Below are 20428 nucleotides of genomic sequence, written 5' to 3' on the forward strand. Positions count from 1 at the left end.
GTACATACCTTGATAAATTTTTGAAATAGTTCAAAATGGAACAGTCAAAGAAGGAGTTCTTGCCTGTGTTACAAGGTGTAAAGTTGAGTAAGACTCAAGACCCGACCATGGCAGAAAATAGAAAGAGAATGAAAAGTCATTCCCTATGCATCAGTCATAGGTTCTATAAAGTATGCTATGCTGTGAACCAGACATATTGTATACCTTGCTCTGAGTTTGGCAAAGGAATACAATTTTGATCTAATAGTAGATCACTGGACAGCAGTCAAGAATATCCTTAGTGAGGACTAAGGAGATGTTTCTCGATTATGGAGGTGATAAAAGAGTTCGTTGTAAAAGTTACATCGGTGCAAACTTTTACACTGATCCAGATTACTCTAAGTCTCAATCTGGATACATATTGAAAGTGGGAGCAATTAGCTAGAGTAGCTCCATGCAGAGCATTGAAGACATAGAATATTTGCAAAATACATACGGCTTTGTATGTGATAGACCCGTTGACTAAATTTCTCTCACGAACAAAACATGATCATACCTTTGTACTCTTTGGGTGTTAATCACATAGCGATGTGAGCTAGATTATTAACTCTAGTAAACCCTTTGGGTGTTGGTCACATGACGATGTGAACTATGGGTGTTAATCACATACAGATGTGAATATTGGTGTTAAATCACATGGTGATGTGAACTAGATTATTGACTCTAGTGCAAGTGGGAGACTGAAGGAAATATGCCCTAGAGGCAATAATAAATTTATTATTTATTTCCTTATATCATGATAAATGTTTATTATTCATGCTAGAATTGTATTAACCGGAAACATAATACATGTGTGAATACATAGACAAACATAGTGTCACTAGTATGCCTCTACTTGACTAGCTCGTTTATCAAAGATGGTTATGTTTCCTAGCCATGGACAAAAGAGTTGTCATTTGATTAACGGGATCACATCATTAGGAGAATGATGTGATTGACTTGACCCATTCCGTTAGCTTAGCACTTGATCGTTTAGTATGTTGCTATTGCTTTCTTCATGACTTATACTTGTTCCTATGACTATGAGATTATGCAACTCCCGTTTACCGGAGGAACACTTTGTGTGCTACCAAACGTCACAACGTAACTGGCTGATTATAAAGGAGCTCTACAGGTGTCTCCAAAGGTACATGTTGGGTTGGCGTATTTCGAGATTAGGATTTGTCACTCCGATTGTCGGAGAGGTATCTCTGGGCCCTCTCGGTAATGCACATCACTTAAGCCTTGCAAGCATTGCAACTAATGAGTTAGTTGTGAGATGATGTATTACGTAACGAGTAAAGAGACTTGCTGGTAACGAGATTGAACTAGGTATTAATATACCGACGATCGAATCTCGGGCAAGTAAAATACCGATGACAAAGGGAACAACGTATGTTGTTATGCGGTTTGACCGATAAAGATCTCCGTAGAATATATAGGAGCCAATATGAGCATCCAGGTTCCGCTATTGGTTATTGACCGGAAACGGTTCTCGGTCATGTCTACATTGTTCTCGAACCCGTAGGGTCCGCACGCTTAAGGTTTCGATGACAGTTATATTATGAGTTTATGAGTTTTGATGTACCGAAGGAGTTCGGAGTCCCGGATGAGATCAGGGACATGACGAGGAGTCTCGAAATGATCAAGACGTAAAGATCGATATATTGGACGACTATATTCGGACTTCGGAAAGGTTCTGAGTGATTCGAGTATTTTTCGGAGTATCGGAGAGTTACGGGAATTCGCCGGGAGAAGTATTGGGCCTTATTGGGCCATACGGGAAAGAGAGAGGGGCTGCTTGGGGCAGGCCGCGCGCCCCCCCAAGGCCTAGTCCGAATTGGACTAGGGGGAGGGGCCGCACCCCCTCCTTCCTTCCCTTCTCTCTTCCCTTTCCTTCTCTCCTACTCCTACTACATGGAAGGGCTCCTAGTTCTACTAGGAAAAGGGGAATCCTACTCCCGGTAGGAGTAGGACTCCCCTAGGGCGCGCCATAGAGAGGGCCGGCCCTCCCCCTCCTCCACTCCTTTATATACGGGGGCAGGGGCACTGAGGGAGTCCTGGACTAGGGGTTGTCCGGATAGCCGAACTATCATCATCGGCCGGACTCCAAGACTATGAAGATACAAGATTAAAGACTTCGTCCCGTGTCCGGATGGGACTCTCCTTGGCGTGGAATGCAAGCTTGGCGATATGGATATGTGGATCTCCTACCATTGTAACCGACTCTGTGTAACCCTAGCCCTCTCCGGTGTCTATATAAACCGGATGGTTTTAGTCCATAGGACGAACAACAATCATACCATAGGCTAGCTTCTAGGGTTTAGCCTCCTTGATCTCGTGGTAGATCTACTCTTGTAATACCCACATCATCAATATCAATCAAGCAGGACGTAGGGTTTTACCTCCATCAAGAGGGCCCGAACCTGGGTAAAACATCGTGTCCCTTGTCTCCTGTTACCATCTGCCTAGACGCACAGTTCGGGACCCCTACCCGAGATCCGCCGGTTTTGACACCGACATTGGTGCTTTCATTGAGAGTTCCTCTGTGTCGTCACCGATAGGCTCGATGGCTTCTTCGATCATCAACAACGACGCAGTCCAGGGTGAGACTTTTCTCCCCGGACAGATCTTCGTATTCGGCGGCTTAGCACTGCGGGCCAATTCGCTTGGCCATCTGGAGCAGATCAAAAGCTACGCCCCTGGCCGTCAGGTCAGATTTGGAAGTTTGAACTTCACGGCTGACATCCGCGGAGACTTGATCTTTGATGGATTCGAGCCACAGCCGAGCGTGCCGCACTGTCACGATGGGCATAATTTAGCTCTGCAGCCGGACAGTGCCCTGGAGGCTGCACACGAGCCCGCTCCGACCCTCGATTCAGAGCCGGCTGCGCAGATCGAGGACGGGTGGCTAGACACCGCCTCGGGGGCTGCAACCTCTACGATGATGGAGCCGAATACTGGCCTTGTCCCTTGTGAAGCTCGTGACTCCGAGGTGCCGGACTCCTCGCCGGACTCCGTACCTCCCGCGACCCCTCCAATCGAATCCAATTGGGCGCCGATCATGGAGTTCACCGCTGCGGACATCTTTCAACACGCACCTTTTGGTGACATCGTGAGTTCGCTAAAGTATCTCTCGTTATCAGGAGAGCCCTGGCCGGACTGCGGTCAGGACGGTTGGGATGCGGACGACGAAGAAATTCAAAGCCCACCCACCACCCACTTAGTAGCCACTGTCGACGATCTAACCGATATGCTAGACTTCGACTCCAAAGACATCGACGGTATGGACGACGATGCCGGAGACGACCAAGAACCAGCGCCTACTGGGCACTGGAAAGCCACCTCATCATATGACATATACATGGTGGATATCCCAAAGGATGGGAATGGCGAAGGAACAGCGGAGGATGACCCCTCCAAGAAACAGCCCAAGCGTCGGCGTCAGCGACGCCGCTCTAAATCCCACCATAGCAAGAATGGAGATTCCGGCACCGGAGATAATAATACCCCAGACAGTGCCGAAGACAACCCCCTCCAGCAAGATTCAGCACAGGAGGACGGAGAAGCCAGCCCTCATGAGAGAGCGGCAGACAAAGAGGTAGAGGATGATAATTACATGCCTCCCTCCGGAGACGAGGCAAGCCTCGACGACGACGAATTTGTCGTGCCTCAGGATCCCGTCGAACAAGAGCGTTTTAAATGCAGGCTTATGACCACGGCAAACAGCCTCAAGAAAAAGCAGCAACAGCTTAGAGCTGATCAAGATCTGCTAGCCGACAGATGGACTGAAGTCTTTGCGGCCGAAGAGCATGAGCTCGAACGCCCCTCCAAAAGCTACCCCAACGCAAGCTGCTCCCCCGATTAGAGGAGGAGGCATATAAACCTGCATCACCAGCACACAATATGGCTGACCGACCACCCCGTGGCTGCGACAGAGAGGCCTCTAGGCCCTCCACTAGAACCGTACCTTGGCATCGCTCGTAAAGCACAAGGCCACAGGGGAACGCTCTGGACTTGCGAGATATATTGGAGGATAAGGCAAGACAATCAAGATCGATCTACGGATCGCGTGGGCGCCCCATGATACATGACGACAACCGTCGCGCCGGACACAGCAAGTCCGGCCGGGCCGAACACAGTAGACAAAGCTCTTTTGAGCTTCGTCGTGATATAGCCCAATACAGAGGCGCCGCACACCCACTATGCTTCATAGATGAAGTAATGGATCATCAAATCCCCGAAGGGTTTAAACCCGTGAATATTGAATCTTATGATGGCACAACAGACCCCGCGGTTTGGATCGAAGACTATCTCCTTCATATCCACATGGCCCGCGGTGATGATCTTCACGCCATCAAATACCTCCCACTCAAGCTTAAAGGACCAGCTTGGCATTGGCTAACAGCTTGCCAGCAGAATCAATTGGGTGTTGGGAGGACCTGGAAGCCGCATTCCTTGATAACTTCCAGGGCACGTATGTGCAACCACCAGACGCTGACGACCTAAGCCATATAATTCAGCAGCCAGACGAATCAACCAGACAATTTTGGACACGGTTCTTAACTAAGAAAAATCAAATCGTCGACTGTCCGGATGTGGAGGCCCTCGCGGCCTTCAAACATAACATCCGCGACGAGTGGCTTGCCCGGCACCTGGGACAGGAAAAGCTGAAATCCATGGCAGCCCTCACATCACTCATGACCCGCTTCTGCATGGGAGATGACAGCTGGCTAGCCCGCAGAAACAACCTCAACAAAAATTCTGGCAGTCCAGATATCAAGGACCACAAAATGGCAGGTCGCGTCGCAACAAGAACAAAGGATGTATTAACGGTGACAATAATGAGGATACGACAGTCAATGCCGGATTCAGAGGCTCTAAACCCGGTCAGCGGAAAAAGCCATTCAAAAGAACTACTCCGGGTCCGTCCAATTTGGACCGAATACTCGATCGCTCGTGCCAGATACACGGCACCCCCCAAAAGTCAGCTAACCACACCAACAGGGACTGTTGGGTATTCAAGTAGGCAGGCAAGCTAATTGCTGAAAACAACGACAAGGGGCTGCATAGCGATGACGAGGAAGAGACCCGACCGCCGAACAATAGAGGACAGAAGGGTTTCCCCCCCACAAGTGCGGGCGGTGAACATGATATACGCAACCCACATTCCCAAAAGGGAGCGGAAGCGTGCACTCAGGGATGTATACGCGATGGAGCCAGTCGCCCCGAAGTTCAACCCATGGTCCTCCTGCCCGATCACTTTTGATCGAAGGGACCACCCCACCAGCATCCGCCACGGTGGATTCGCCGCATTGGTTTTAGACCCAATCGTCGATGGATTTCACCTCACCAGATTCCTGATGGACGGCGGCAGCAGCCTGAACCTGCTTTATCAGGATACAGTGTGCAAAATGGGCATAGACCCCTCAAGGATTAAACCCACAAAGACGACCTTTAAAGGCGTCATACCAGGTGTAGAGGCCAATTCTACAGGCTCAGTTACACTGGAAGTGGTCTTCGGATCCCTGGATAACTTCCGAAGAGAGGAGTTAATCTTCAACATAGTTCTGTTCCGCAGCGGCTATCATGCTCTGCTCGGACGTACCGCGTTTGCAAAGTTCAACGCGGTGCCGCACTACACATACCTCAAGCTCAAGATGCCAGGCCCTCGAGGAGTCATCACGGTCAACAGAAACACTGAACGCTCTCTCCGAACGGAGGAACATACAGCGGCTCTCGCAGCAGAAGTACAGTGCAGCCTCTTAAGGCAATTCTCAAGTCCGGCCGTTAAGCGACCGGACACGGCTAAACGCGCCCGGAGTAACCTACAACAAGACCACCTGGCACGTTCCGAGCACGCGTAGCAATGCGGCCCCAACCCCAGCCCCTGCAAAATTGCAAGACTGGTCCTTCGCGTACATCATTACGCTCTGGAGATACCATGGGCATAGGGGGAGGGGCACGACCACGATAGGCCCAGAATGCGGCTTAACCACACCAGGGGCTCTCAAGTGCGTCGTTCTTTTTTTCTCTTTTTCTTTCTTTTTACCCACAGGACTCCGTTCATCAGAGGCCTGTCCGGCAGTAGACCTGCCGAACTCACGATGCAACAGCCAGGGAAGGAGAAAGGCTACAACGAATATCCAGGTGGTCTCCATTACGAGCATTAAATCTATTTTATACACCATTCTGCAGCCTACCCCTGGAGGGGGACATGTTTAATAGTCCCATCCCTTGCTTACCGCACTATTTGTATCGTTCTGCATTCACGGCAGTATTTCTTGAATAAACAATGCAGCACCTTTTTGCTTATAATTGCATTTATTTCTTATACATATGTTCATTTATGACATGTTGCATCCGTACACTTTGGTACGGCTAAATACACCAGGGGCTAATGTTTCCCGCATCATGGTGTGATAAGTCCGAACACTTTCACAAGTGCGGCACCCCGAACTTATATCATTATATGCATCGGCTCCGAATCATGTCTTGGGTCAATAGTTGGGTTTGCCCGGCTCCCATGTTTTGGTACCTTACATTCCGTTGTATCGGCTAAGGTAGCACTAGGAGAACCACTGCGATTGCGCCCCAGTTGAGCTGGGCGAGCGCCTCAGTGGAGAAAGCTAAAACTGACCGTCATGATGAGGCGAGAGCCGGTCGCTGTTCGAGAGGTTTTTTTTGAGTCCCTAAATACTTATGCCGGTTAGTGCGAGGAACCGGCTTTGTCCGGCCCAGGCGTGGATAGCGCCCCAAATTTGGCCTTCCGAACACTAGGGGCTTCGCCAAAATTTAAAATTATAGAGTTCTATTGCTAAGTGAGAGTGTTCAAGTATTATAAGTCCGGTTGCCTCGTTCGTTGTGTTGTGCGCCTCCCTAGATGGACCCAAAAATGGGAACAAGAGTGCTCAAATTTATCCCGAACACCCCAGCACTCGTGGCATGGGGGCTGAAGCCGACGACTTGCCATCTCTCAATTTGATAAACGGCCGCACAGAAGGTAATATTTTAAATTAACAAGCATTGCTTAGCGCATATGAACAAAGTTTTCAGCGCACAGGATAACAAAATGTGAGTCTACTCAAATATTACATCTTTGGAGCACTCACCCGCAATAATGCGGGCACCCTTCAGGACACTCTTATAATACATCTAGGCGTGTGATACTCCTTGCCCGGCGGCGGCGCGTCCGTCACAAGCTTCACAACATCCATCTTGCCCTATTGCACCTTTGCGCGGGCAAGGGCCCGACGGGCACCTTCAATACAGGCGGAGTGCTTGATGACTTCAACCCATGGACACACATCCACCAGCCGCTGCACCAGGCCAAAGTAGCTCCCAGGCATGGCCTCCCTGGGCCACAGCCGAACTATGAGGCCCTTCATGGCCTGTGCGGCCACCTTGTGGAGCTCGACCAGCTGCTTCAGCTGGTCGCTAAGGGGCACCGGATGTCCGGCCTCAGCATACTGAGACCAGAAGACCTTCTCCGTCGAGCTCCCCTCCTCGGCCCTATAGAAAGCGGCAGCATCGGACACGCTGCAGGGCAGATCTGTGAACGCTCCTGGAGAGCTCCGAATTCGGGTAAGTGGTGGGTAATTCACACTCACATGCTTGCTTTGCATGAAAAATGCCTTACCCGCCGCTATTTTCTTCAACGCCTCGATTTCCTGGAGGGCCTTGTAGGCTTCGTCCTTAGCGGCTTTGGCACTCTCAAGAGCCGATACAAGCCCGGACTCTCGAGTCTTTGAGTCGCGCTCCAAACTCTCATGTATTTCCACGAGAGCCTGGAGCTCTTGCTGTACCTCCGCCACCCGCGCCTCCTGCTTCTCTCGCTCGCTGCGCTCCGTGGCCGCATTACGTTCGGCCGCGGACACCGCCTCCTTTAGGGTCGCCACCTCGTTCGTGGCCCCTGCAATACCCACGTTATCGTTGTCATTCTTCTTGCAACCAAATCCTTTTCTGTAAGGTACAATTTTAATAAGGTGTTACTCACCTTCCTTGTCCTCGAGCTGCTTCTTGGCACGACCGAGCTTGTTCTCGGACCGCTCGAGGCTTTGCTTCAAAGTATTAACCTCCGCAGTCAGTGCGGCAGAGGTCAGTAGCACAGCCTGCAACCCCATATTGACATATTTTTTATGACTCCTGCGTATATCTTTTTAGATCCTCAGTCCGACTTTTCTTTCCGAACACCGAACCGATCATCAGGGGCTACTGTCTATGCGGTACTATTTTACATATATCAAAATTCTTACCTCAAAGCCTGTTAGAAGGCTGCTGCAGGCTTCGGTCAGCCCGCTCTTGGCGAGCTGAACCTTCTGAATCACCGCACTCATGACGGTGCGGTGTTCCTCTTTGATGGAAGCGCCGTTGAGCGCCTCCAGCAAGCTATCCGGCGCCTCCGGTTGGACAGAGGCCGCCGGCATCACGGTCTTTCCCTTCTTACGAAGGGGCCGCCCGCCGGACTCCGGAACCACTACAGGTTCCGGTGCGGAGTCCGGTGCAAAGTCTGGGAGGTTGCCCTGCGGCACCTCCGGGGCCTCCTCCTCCTGGCGGGTCCCCTCCTGGGATCCCACCTCGGCATCGTCCGCATCACGGGGGGTGGAGGCGGTCGGAAGGGAATCCATATCCGACGCACCCAAGGACCCTCTCGACGAAGCGGGAAGATCATCCCTGGGCGGACTACAGGGTTGTATGCCTCGAGCGGTCCGAGAACGAGCTACATTAGAAAGACACCATGTGGCGAAAAGACACCATGTGGCGAAAAGAAAAATCATGAAGTTATTCAGGAGTCTGGATACTTACGATCTCGCCAGGGGCTTGGCCCTTGAAGGCCAGTCCTTGTCGTCGTCGCCGGTGTTGGCAGAGCAGTCCGGGGGAAGAGTCCTTCCCTTCTTGGACCCTTCGGCCTCCCTCGTTGGGGAGGCCTTCCTTTTCTTCACTTCCCCCGCTGGGGGAGAGGCCTCTTTCTTCTCCTCCTCGCCTTCGTGGGAGGAGTCCGCCTCAGAGTCATCGGACGATGAGTCCGATGACACCTGAAAACGGGAACTCTTTCGAGTGCCCGTGGCCTTCTTCTTGGCCTTCTTCTCTGGCACCACGTGGGGTGCCGGAACCAGCAGCCCCGTTAAGCGGGCGTCCGCTGGGTCTTCTGGCAAAGGGGCCGGACAGTTAGTCCGCTCGGCCTTCTTCAGCCAGTCCTGTCAAAGGAGAGGGAGTTTAGATCCCGCATAGAGTCAAACTATGGAAAACAAGTGTCCCGTAAAGGGTAAACTTGCTTACCTTGCTGGCCGGACGCTGCGAGCTGATTCTGCGATCTTCGGTAGCGGATGCGGGAGCCTCGGCGCCTTAAACAACACCCTCCAGGCCTCTTCGTACATAGTGTCGAAGAGCCTGCTCAAAGTCTAGTGTTGCGCCGAATTGAACTCCCACATATTGAAGTCCCGTTGTTGGCACGGGAGAATCCGGCGGATGAGCATGACCTGGACTACGTTGACAAGCTTGAGCTTCTTGTTCACTAGCTTTTGGACGCAGGCTTGGAGTCCGGTCAGCTCCTCCGAATCACCCCATGTAAGGCCACTCTCTTTCCAATAGGTGAGCCGTATGGGGATGCCAGATCTGAATTCGGGGGCCGCTGCCCATTCAGGGTCACGCGGCTCGGTGATGTAGAACCACCCCGATTGCCACCCCTTAATGGTTTCCACGAAGGTGCCCTCGAGCCAAGTAACATTGGGCATCTTGCCCACCATGGCGCCTCCGCACTCCGCTTGGCTGCCCTTCACAACCTTCGGCTTGACGCTGAAGGTCTTGATCCACAAGCCGAAGTGGGGCTGGATGCAGAGGAAGGCCTCACACACGACGATAAACCCCGAGATGTTGAGGATGAAATTCGGGGCCAGATCATGGAAATCCAGGCCATAGTAGAACATGAGCCCCCAGACAAAGGGGTGGAGTGGGAAGCCCAGTCCGCGGAGGAAATGGGAAAGGAATACTACCCTCTCATGGGGCCCGGGGGTGGGGATAAGCTGCCCCTCATCGGGGAGCCGGTGCGCGATGTCGCTGGATAGATATCCGGCACTGCGCAGCTTCTTGATGTGCCCCTCCGTAATGGAGGAGGCCATCCACTTGCCTCCCGCTCCGGACATAGTTGGAGAAGGTTGAGGTGAGATGTGCGGACTTGGGCGCTGGAGCTCGAGTTCGCGGAGATGGATAAGCAAAGGAGGAATAAGGCGTAGGTAAAAGGGTGGATCTTTATCCCCTTATATGGGCGGACGAAACCATGCGTCCCCACCGGCCTGATAAAACTCACTTATCTCCCAAGCACCGCAATCAATGGCGCGGTTGGGTTACCCACATCCGTATTGATGGGAATCCCAGAATAAGGGGAACACGATCTCTGCTTCGACAAGACGTGCCAAGGAAACCGCTTCGCTAAACGCGCTGAGGTGGTACAATAAAAACAATTCGAGTAAAGGCTTGGTGGTGGTGTGACGTCACGCCACAAAATACGTCAGCAGATTGAACTTGTGTAAATATTATTCTCTCTACGGTGGTATGTGGAATTTATTTTGCAGAGCCGGACACTATCCTGGTGTTCACGATCTTCTATGAATTATTCGGAGGAGGAACCCGCCTTGCAATGCCGAAGACAATATGCGCGTCGGACTCATTGTCATTGAAGCCTGGTTCAGGGGCTACTGAGGGAGTCCTGGACTAGGGGGTGTCCGGATAGCCGAACTATCATCATCGGCTGGACTCCAAGACTATGAAGATACAAGATTTAAGACTTCGTCCCGTGTCCGGATGGGACTCTCCTTGGCGTGGAAGGCAAGCTTGGCGATACGGATATGTGGATCTCCTACCATTGTAACCGACTCTGTGTAACCATAGCCCTCTCTGGTGTCTATATAAACCGGATGGTTTTAGTCCATAGGACGAACAACAATCATACCATAGGCTAGCTTCTAGGGTTTAGCCTCCTTGATCTCGTGGTAGATCTACTCTTGTAATACCCACATCATCAATATCAATCAAGCAGGACGTAGGGTTTTACCTCCATCAAGAGGGCCCGAACCTGGGTAAAACATCATGTCCCTTGTCTCCTGTTACCATCTGCCTAGACGCATAGTTCGGGACCCCCTACCCGAGATCCGCCGGTTTTGACACCGACAGGCACCCCATAGACACACAAGTTGATCTTCATGATCGTTCCTTAGCCGTATGCGGTGCCCCCCTCCACCATATTCCACCTCGATCATATCGTTGCGGTGCTTAGGCGAAGCCCTGCATCGGTAGAACATCATCATCGTCACCACGCCGTCGTGCTGACGGAACTCATCCCCGACACCCTGCTGGATCGGAGTCCGGGGATCGTCATCGAGCTGAACGTGTGCTAAACTCGGAGGTGCCGTACGTTCGGTGCTTGGATCGGTCGGATCGTGAAGACGTACGACTACATCAACCGCGTTGTCATAACTCTTCCGCTTTCGGTCTACGAGGGTACGTGGACACACTCTCCCCTCTCATTGCTATGCATCACCATGATCTTGCGTGTGCGTAGGATTTTTTTTGAAATTACTACATTCCCCAACAGGCTGCTGACCTGGAACCTATCCCCTGATCGAAGAAGAAGCAGAAGAAGAACTCCAAGACAAGCAAACATCGCTCTCGCGTCAAGATCATCGCATAACATGTACCTGCAACTGTTGTTGTAGTAATCTGTGAGCCACGAGGACTCAGCAATCCCATTACCATGGGTATCAAGACTAGCAAAGCTTAATGGGAAAAGAAGGGGGTAAAGTGGTGAGGTTGCAGCAGCGACTAAGGATATATGGTGGCTAACATACTCAAATAAGAGCGAGAAGAGAAGCAAAGGAACGGTCGTGAAGCTAGCAATGATCAAGAAGTGATCCTGAACTCCTACTTACGTCAAACATAACCCAAAAACCGTGTTCACTTCCCGAACTCCGCCGAAAAGAGACCATCACGGCTACACACGCGGTTGATGCGTTTTAATTCGGATCTGGTGTCAAGTTATCTACAACCGGACATTAACAAATTCCAATCTACCCATAACCGCGGGCACGACTTTCGAAAGATAATACCCTGCAGGGGTGTCCCAACTTAGCCCATGATAAGCTCTCGCGATCAACGAAGGATATACCTTCTCCCAGGAAGACCCAATCAGACTCGGAATCCCGGTTTACAAGACATTTCGACAATGGTAAAACAAGACCAGCAAGACCGCCCACATTTCGACACATTGTGATATCCCAACAAAATCCTGTCCACCATGGGGCAATCTTCAACTTCACCGGCAACTAGCAATGCTATAAGAGGGGCTGAGCAAAGCGGTAACAAAGCCAAGCAATGGTTTGCTAGGAAGGGTGCAAAAGGTTAGAGGCTGACATGGCAATTTGGGAGGCTTGAAGAGCAAGTGATAGGTAGCGCAGCAAAGCGATAGAACGAAGCAACTATCATAGAAATGATAGAAATGAGATCCAAGGTGACGGTCATCTTGCCTGAAATCCCGCAAGGAAGAAGAACGAGTCCATGAAGAAGATGAACGGATGAAGCCGAACCAAGCGTAGACGAACGAATCCTCACGATCGCAACAAAACAGGAACTATCGAGAAGAAGCACACAACATGGTAAACACACCACACATAGACAAGACATGATGAACAACAAGCATGATGCAAGACAAGACTACATGAAGCTACTCATAGCAAGAGATGATGCAAACAAGAGCAACACATCAAGGCAAGTTTAAATGAGGCCGAAAACAACATATAACATATCCGGTAAGTCCTCATATGCAAGTTTCGAAATTGGTCCAGATCTTAATAAACCTTATGTTCAAGTTGTTAAACAGCAAGTTAAAAAGTACCAAGATGATCTACACGAGATTCTAGTCAAGTTACATATAAAGTTCATTTAATTCGGAGCTACAGCCTAGAAGATATGAGCAAAATAAGTTAAACATGACATTGATGCAAAATGCATACAAACCTCAAGCAAACATCTCAAAATAAGGATGCAACATGATAATATGAAACTACATGCAAAACCAAGCAAGTTTCATATAGAGCACACTCAAAACGAAGCAACGGTGCAACACATACACTCCAAACAAGACATGCCAACAATCTGCCCAAAACAGCAATTAGGCATCTAGCAAGCATCAAAACAATATGCTACAACATCTTAACATGAAAACAAAAGACATGGACATGATGTACAGGTAAAGCATAACAAAACATGAACACTGAGCTATCTCCAGAAATCACTAGAACATGCTCAAAAACACATGACAAGATTGCATATAATAACAGTTTCACACTTTGCAGAAATAACACCAGGTTGCAATGTTTAGAGCTATCAAACAACATGTTACAGGAACTTATCATAGCAAAATAAGGCATGGCATGATACTACTAAATGCATAGAACAAAAGTCCTTTACTGACCATGAGCCAAAAAGGATCATAAGATATGATGGCACCCATGTAAACATGGCAAGTTATATGACAGATTCATACATGGCAGGAACAACAATAAGTAGGCATGTAGATGAGCTTGTACCACTCACCACAGAGTAATACATGGCATGTAAAGGTGACCAACAGTAAGAAGACACATTTATGAAGCTAATCATGGCAAGAACAAGTTCGTAGGGTGCATGGATCACTAGCAAAGCTCATGGCAAAAACTGAACTTAATGTTAACAGGCTGACAACAACATTATTTAGCAATTTGGGAGCAAGATTACAACAAGTTACAGCAAGCTATAAATGCACCCAGGGGCATGGATGGATAGAACATGACACGTATAACAAAACATCATTAGTGATCATTTCCAGATTATGCATACAATGACCTGTAGCAGCAGGTTTACATAGCATCACAAAATAACAGATTCAACCTAGCAAAACAGCAATAGCAAGTACCCTACTTAACAAGCTTGATGCACTCAGTACAAGACTAATAAAAATACATGGATTGCACCCCTGTAAATATGGCATGATTTAGTTCAAAACACATGTAGAGCTCATGCTCATAGGATGCACACATCAAATGCAACAAAAAAGATAAATCATCAAGTTATAACAGTTTCAGCAGATTAACATCATATAACACTTGCAACGATGATTCGGGCATCAAGATGATCTCAAACAAGCATGGCACAATGGAACAAAATGAAGAGAATCTCATGATGAACATTTTGATATATTAGCACGCACGAAACAGAGCAGTATGCAAAGAGATATGTGCGATGAACAGGGGTCCAAAATGCAAATAATTTCAGGACTTGGCAGTTTTCTGGAAAAAAATGGACGAGCGCGGGATAACTAAAATGCGACCGGGCGGGTTTTAGGCGGGACTCACCTAGCGGGCTGAGCCCAGGTTGGCGGGGAGGGGCTTGGTAGGCCGGCGCGCTGGGCTGGCGGCCTGGCGCTGCTGGGCCGGGGCCCACGTGGCCCAGGCGGGCGAGGGAGAGCACCCTGCTCGATCCCGACGAGCAGGAGGCCGGCGTCGGCGATTGATCACCTCCGATGGAGCTCCGGCGAGGCTCGAGACGGCGCGGAGGCACGGAAGAGGTGGATCCGCAGCGGTGGAGGGCAGATCCGGGCGTGGGGGGTTCCGTTCCCGGCGGTTCTCGGCCGGTCCGGGCAACGACGATGCTGGCGGCGCGATCTCTATTGCGGCGGCGGCGACTGCAGAGAGAGAGAGAGAGAGAGAGAGAGAGAGAGAGAGAGAGAGAGACGAGGAGATGAGGAAGAGAGGAAGGAGAGGGAAGGAGAAGATGGGGCGCGGGGTCTGGCCAGGGAGTGGCGGAGGGCACCGGCGGCGGTGGAGGCTGGCAGCGGCGACGAGGGCTCGTGGTCGAGGGATCCTCCCCTCGATCCAGAATGGGAGCGGGAGGCGCGGGGGCGCTCGGGCCCTCGCAGGCTGCGGCGGTGCGGCTTCGGGCCCAGGCGGGCCCTGGATGGGCCTAGGAGGGCCGCGCGGGTGGAGAGAGGATGCAGGGATGCGTGGCGCCTCCTGAGTGGAGGAAAATGGCGACGCGACGGCTGAAGGCTAATGGCTGAGCGCCAAGGGCGCCTGTGAGGTGGCCGGCGGCGGATTTGGAGGGGGGAGGTGGCGGCGCGACGCCCGAGTGGGAGGAGGCGCTGAAATTGAGGAGGGGAGAGATTAGGGGGTAGGTTTTAGCCTGAAATGGAAAGGAGGGAGTCTATATATAGCAAAAAGGGGTTAGGGTTGGGGGTTCTGGAGCATTTCGGAGCCTCCGATCCAGATCCGATGGTTCTGGTCGGAGGGGAGTTTAGGTGGGCTGTGAAGAGGAGTTGGGCTGAGAGGAGAGAAGAGAAATTGCAGCCCGGCGGCAGTTTCGGAGACCGAAACGTCCGACGAAGGTACCGGCAGCGGTACCACTATATGTTTAACGGTTGGGCAGTCAAACGGTCTCCGAATGCGATGAAATTTGGCAGGCGGTCTACCTACAACACAACAACGCCGCACGCCAGCTTTCATCCCATTCCGAGAACATTTTATGCCACTTATAAAATAATATTTCGGAGGTGCCGCGGGTGCGTGCGAGTGTGGCTGGGCTCAGAACGGACAACGAGAGAACCGGCGGGACCCGAACGGATGCAAGTTTTGAAAAGCATGCAGATGAAATGCAGATAATGACATGGCAAAAAGCAACACGCAAGCACATGACATGGCAAGGATGGCGAATAACTGGCAGACACCTGGCGCATCAGATCCGGGGCGTCGTTACAGCCATCCTAGCATGGTTGGGGCACTGCATGATCGACGAAGGCGTCGATCAGGCCTTGCGAAGGGTGGAAGTACTCAGGGGCGGCAGATCGCCCGAGAGGAAAGAAACCCTAGGCGCGTGGCGTAGGGGAAAAACTTAGCTTGCAAAAGCCATCGACATTGAAGTCCAGGTTTGCAGGAAACACACTTCTATAGGTTTGTGCTAAAAACGACTAATTTTGCGTCTAAGTTTTTGCAAGAAACACTAGTCAGCGGCTTAGATCGTTTTGAACATGATTGTGACAGGTGGGTCCACTGGACAGGGTGACTTGGTAAGAAAAGGCCAATTACACCCCGATACAATTTTGTTTTGCAAAATGACCCCTAAAAAAAGTAGTCGGATCCTCCGTGACCTTAATCTCCCACCGGTCCGGTGGTGGACGCCAGCGGCCACTCCCTCCCCGTGCGCGGCGGGGCACAAGGGAGGTTCGGCGTGGTCGAGGACGGGCAGGACGCCTTGGATCCGACGGTAGTGTCAGTTAGGACGGCAGGGCAACAGAGCTCTGGCGACGACGGTTGAGTATCAATGGTGTTGTTCCTCTAGGAGAACGACGACGACAACACATATCAAAGAGAGATGGGAGAGATAGGGGAGGGAACCAACGGCGGAGGAGCTCACTGTCGAGGGTCGCCGAGCTGCACGGTAGCAAGGTGCAAGGGTAAGCAGTGAGACGCTAAGGAAAAAGAAAGGGGAGGGAGGAAGGGGAGGGATGGTGGAGCTGTTGCTCGTGGCCTGATGGCCTCAGCCCGCACGCCTGCGAGCTCGAGCGCACCAGCTCCGAAGCTCGCTGCTGCTCCTGACCCTATGTTACAACCTTATCCTCTTTTTTTTTGACCTTGATAACCGCCACATGTGTGGCATAATGTACACCCGACCACACACCATGTGTGGCATACCTAGGAGGCAACCCACACGGGTCCTATGTGGGTGAATATTAGAACTGCTCACACGTTCTGGCGCAGCTACTTCGTGCCACACGCCCAACAACAACTACTCATCCCCATCCCGCACGTGTGGCACGAAGCAAATTCTACCCTGCCATTATTTGATGACAACTTTAGTTATCCGGGGGATGGCAACTTTAGTTGTAAAACATGGCAACTTCTCTGTTTTGGTTAACTTATAATTGCCATGTCTAATTAACGGTAGTTGCCACGTGTGGTCAACCCCATAGTTGTCATGTATGGTCAACCATAGTAGCCATGTGTGATTAGCTACTTGCTACATGTGGTCTAACCATAGTTGTCATGTATGGTCAACCATAGTTGCCATGTGTGATTAACTAGTTGCCACATATGCACAACTGCAGTTGTCATCTATCACCGTACGAGCGTCGTGTGGGCGAAGAGCAGTTCGCCCACACGGCGTGGACTGGATGGTGTCAGTGTGGGTGAGGACTGGTTCACCCACACGACGCAGCTGGCAAACGCGCGCTGCAGGTCGTGTGGGCGAGCGCTCTAACCCCCACACAGCGCACTGCCCCTACGTGGCACTCCAATTTTGTCAGAAATCGTCAAGATTCATGCAAACCAGAACAGACGAAAATTAAGACGTGTGGACGAAGTGCAAAAATGGCACACATGTAGGCGTTATCATTTTTTTTACAGAAAAGATAACCTTATCCTCTTAGGCTCTTCTATAATTTAATCTATTTTATTCTGTCTATCATTATATCGTGCCACGCCATCCTTTCCACTGGGTCCTGCCTGTCATAAATGTTATTAAATGAGCGAAGCAGATGACTAGTGGTTTCTGCAAAAAATTAGGAGTCAAATTAGTGATTTTTGGTACAAACCTATAAAAATGTGTTTCCTGCAAACCCAGCCTTCAATGTCAATGGCATTTGCAATTCACTCAACGTTGGTCAGGCCCGACCATAATAGACATGTCAACCATGTGAGTATTTACGCGATTAATAAAAATGGTTGTACATCAATTAATAATAGACATGTCAAACATGTCAACGTTGGCTAGGGGTTTATCACTTTATCCTCCCTTTTGATTTTTAGTTTTACTCCCCTGCAAAAAAAAGATTATTATTTTTACTAGAATCAGCATCAAGAACCAAGAAAGACACGCGGCAATATATTACCCTGCGTTGCAAATGTTATCAAATTAGCATTCGGAGTAACAGGATATACAGCCTAGCAACCAGTACCAGGTCTATAACAATGGGTTCCATGAAATGTGTTGAGAGCATCTGTATACCTCCCAGATTGGCACTCCACCGACTGTTCGTCCCTATGCCGCTGCTGTGTACTGTGAAATTGTGTATTCGAATGCACGCGATCGATGTGGACCCCGTGTGCTTCCGTTGTCAAGAACCAAACCGAACAACTGTTCTGGTTCAGGGAAAAAGAAATACTGAATCCCCGTCATGTCCAGGTAACTGAATCACGGTGGCACGGGCGCACACCGTACATGAGATTTCTATTCTATTCATCTCGTCCTGATCTACTCCGGAAACACATAGTCACATACCACTAAATTACTAATACACTGGAGAGCAAGGCACTAAATTACTAATACACTGGACAGCAAGGCCGACGGAGGAGGCCTAGCTTGTGAGCGTCTCCGCCGCCGCAAGCTCAAACACCGCCCTCAGTGACTTCTTCACCTCATCGTCGGCGAACACGAGCTCCACAGCGCCCTGGGCTAGCCGAAACAGCTCGGTCTTGCTAAGACCTGACAAGTCGTGGACCGGATTCAAAGCTCAGAGTCAGTAAACAAGTATATGTTGGGATTAATGAGGAATAACTCTGATTGATTTTACAGGTACTGTTTCTAAGAGAAATGGGCGTACCAAAGGTAGACGCGACCAGGTAATACTCATTTGAGAGGCTCGTCGAAAAGAGGCCAGAATCGTCGGTGCATATCGACAGAGGGTGTTTCGCGTTGTAGAGGTCAGCTGCACAAGTTCAGAGATTCAGAGCGTTAAGATGCTTGCTGGGGTTAGTTTTCATTTGTCAAGGATTTTGTCAGATACAGACCAAAGTGATGAAGCTCCAGAGATGGGGCGCCTCCGGTCATAACATTGGAGGTTAAACATATCTCCACCTGCAGGTCTTGGAAGTTAAGTAAGCATGGGTGACATAGAATAGCTACAAGCAGTGAAAGGCGGGGAATAAAAATAAGGTCACCGGGATCATCGATGACTTGAGCTTTTTCCACTCTTCGTCGTCGAGGCAGCAGACATGACCCAACCTTTGAGGGCAGAAGTCCAACATTGCTTGGATCTCCTTCCTGTTTGGTACCTGTTATCCATTAAGCTCTAGATTTCATCGGTCAAAAATAATATATGACTAGCAAATGGTGCTTTGAGAAAATAAAGATAATAAGGAAACAATGTGTTTGGAACTTATCTGGATGTGTTTCCATACCTCGCCACAGTGAATTGTCGTGGGGATTCCCAGTTCTTTAGCATGTTCTAGAGCAGGCAAGTATGTCTCCCTTCACAGATGTTGAAAGCACCATGGAGTATTAGCACATAAATAGTTAACATATTTTCATTTAGTTCAAGCCAGATGTAATACATTTCTTACCATTCCCCTACAACTGGATTGCCAGAGAGATCAATGCCAATTACACCCTGGTCCTTCATTTCCATGGCTAAATTAACCTGACGTAAGGAAGTAAATTATTCAATATGTTCCAAGATTTGTTCAGAGTATAGGCTAAGTGGAAGATCAACATACAGTGTCCAATGCAGCAGAAGTTGTCTCACGACGGTCAATACTCAGAAGGAGCCTAACATATATCCTTTTTCTCTTTCTGTCGCCACCCAAATCAGTCATAGGTGTAGAACTTAATTTTTCATCGTTTCTTAAGTTAGAATCAAATAGAACAACATCAACATCTTCAACAGACTTAAGACCTTTAACAACAGCATTCATGTAGGATCGCTTGGTCATCCCCTTGGCTTCATTATTCTAATCAGCGAGAGCAAAAGAGACAAACAAAAAAAACTAATCACGTTGCGCACGGACCTGTAAAATTGTGAACTAATATGAAAAGAAATTCAAAAGGTAGTACCTTAGGTGTCGTCCTTATTTCCAAATACACAACATTCTCAGCAGCAAAATCCCCCACAACCTGTTGGTTTTGTCTGAACAATTAACTAAAGAAATGTTGTGTAGAACAATGTGAAATAACGCAAATAATGATTAACATGCCTCCTTGGCGATCCTTGTCACTGTATCATGGTCAGTCGTGAGTATATGAAATAAATCAAAGAGCCTAAAACACTCTGGGAGAGATCTGTCATCTGTTGAAAATTTAAAACCAGAGTCAATAAGCAGACATGGAATTCAAACCTTACAAATATCTCAACAGAGAAACATAAGTACAAATTTCAAATATATGGATATTAGGTTCATAGTATGCTCTTATGACTAATAGGTAGGTAACAGCACTAGAAAATGACACAAAAATGATCCACTTACTCTTCATGATTACATCCTTAACATCTTCAAACACGATCACTCCTTTGTCACCTAGTTCTTTTGCGAGTTCTCTATTCAAGAAATGGCAACAAAAGGATATCAATTTCTAAAAATAGAAATATTAACTCCAATGGAGACAATCCAGTTTT

General features: G+C 49.5%; 1 protein-coding gene across 1 annotated transcript in view; it reads right to left on the reverse strand.

Annotated features, from left to right (window-relative positions):
• Nucleotides 1–18180: 18180 nt before the first annotated feature.
• The window catches only part of LOC123043847 (N6-mAMP deaminase), a 3240-nt gene continuing 992 nt past the window's right edge, over nt 18181–20428 (reverse strand). Inside the window, exons 2-11 of the mRNA XM_044466439.1 lie at nt 20280–20350; nt 20010–20101; nt 19870–19929; nt 19533–19766; nt 19380–19456; nt 19218–19287; nt 18978–19091; nt 18828–18894; nt 18641–18745; nt 18181–18522 (exon numbers count right to left, since the gene is read on the reverse strand). Coding sequence (XP_044322374.1) covers nt 18395–18522; nt 18641–18745; nt 18828–18894; nt 18978–19091; nt 19218–19287; nt 19380–19456; nt 19533–19766; nt 19870–19929; nt 20010–20101; nt 20280–20350 — 1018 coding nt within the window. The 3' untranslated portion in view covers nt 18181–18394. The remainder of the gene's footprint in view (nt 18523–18640; nt 18746–18827; nt 18895–18977; nt 19092–19217; nt 19288–19379; nt 19457–19532; nt 19767–19869; nt 19930–20009; nt 20102–20279; nt 20351–20428) is intronic.

The sequence above is a fragment of the Triticum aestivum genome, chromosome 2B (assembly GCF_018294505.1).
Source record: "Triticum aestivum cultivar Chinese Spring chromosome 2B, IWGSC CS RefSeq v2.1, whole genome shotgun sequence".
Lineage (NCBI taxonomy): Eukaryota > Viridiplantae > Streptophyta > Magnoliopsida > Poales > Poaceae > Triticum > Triticum aestivum.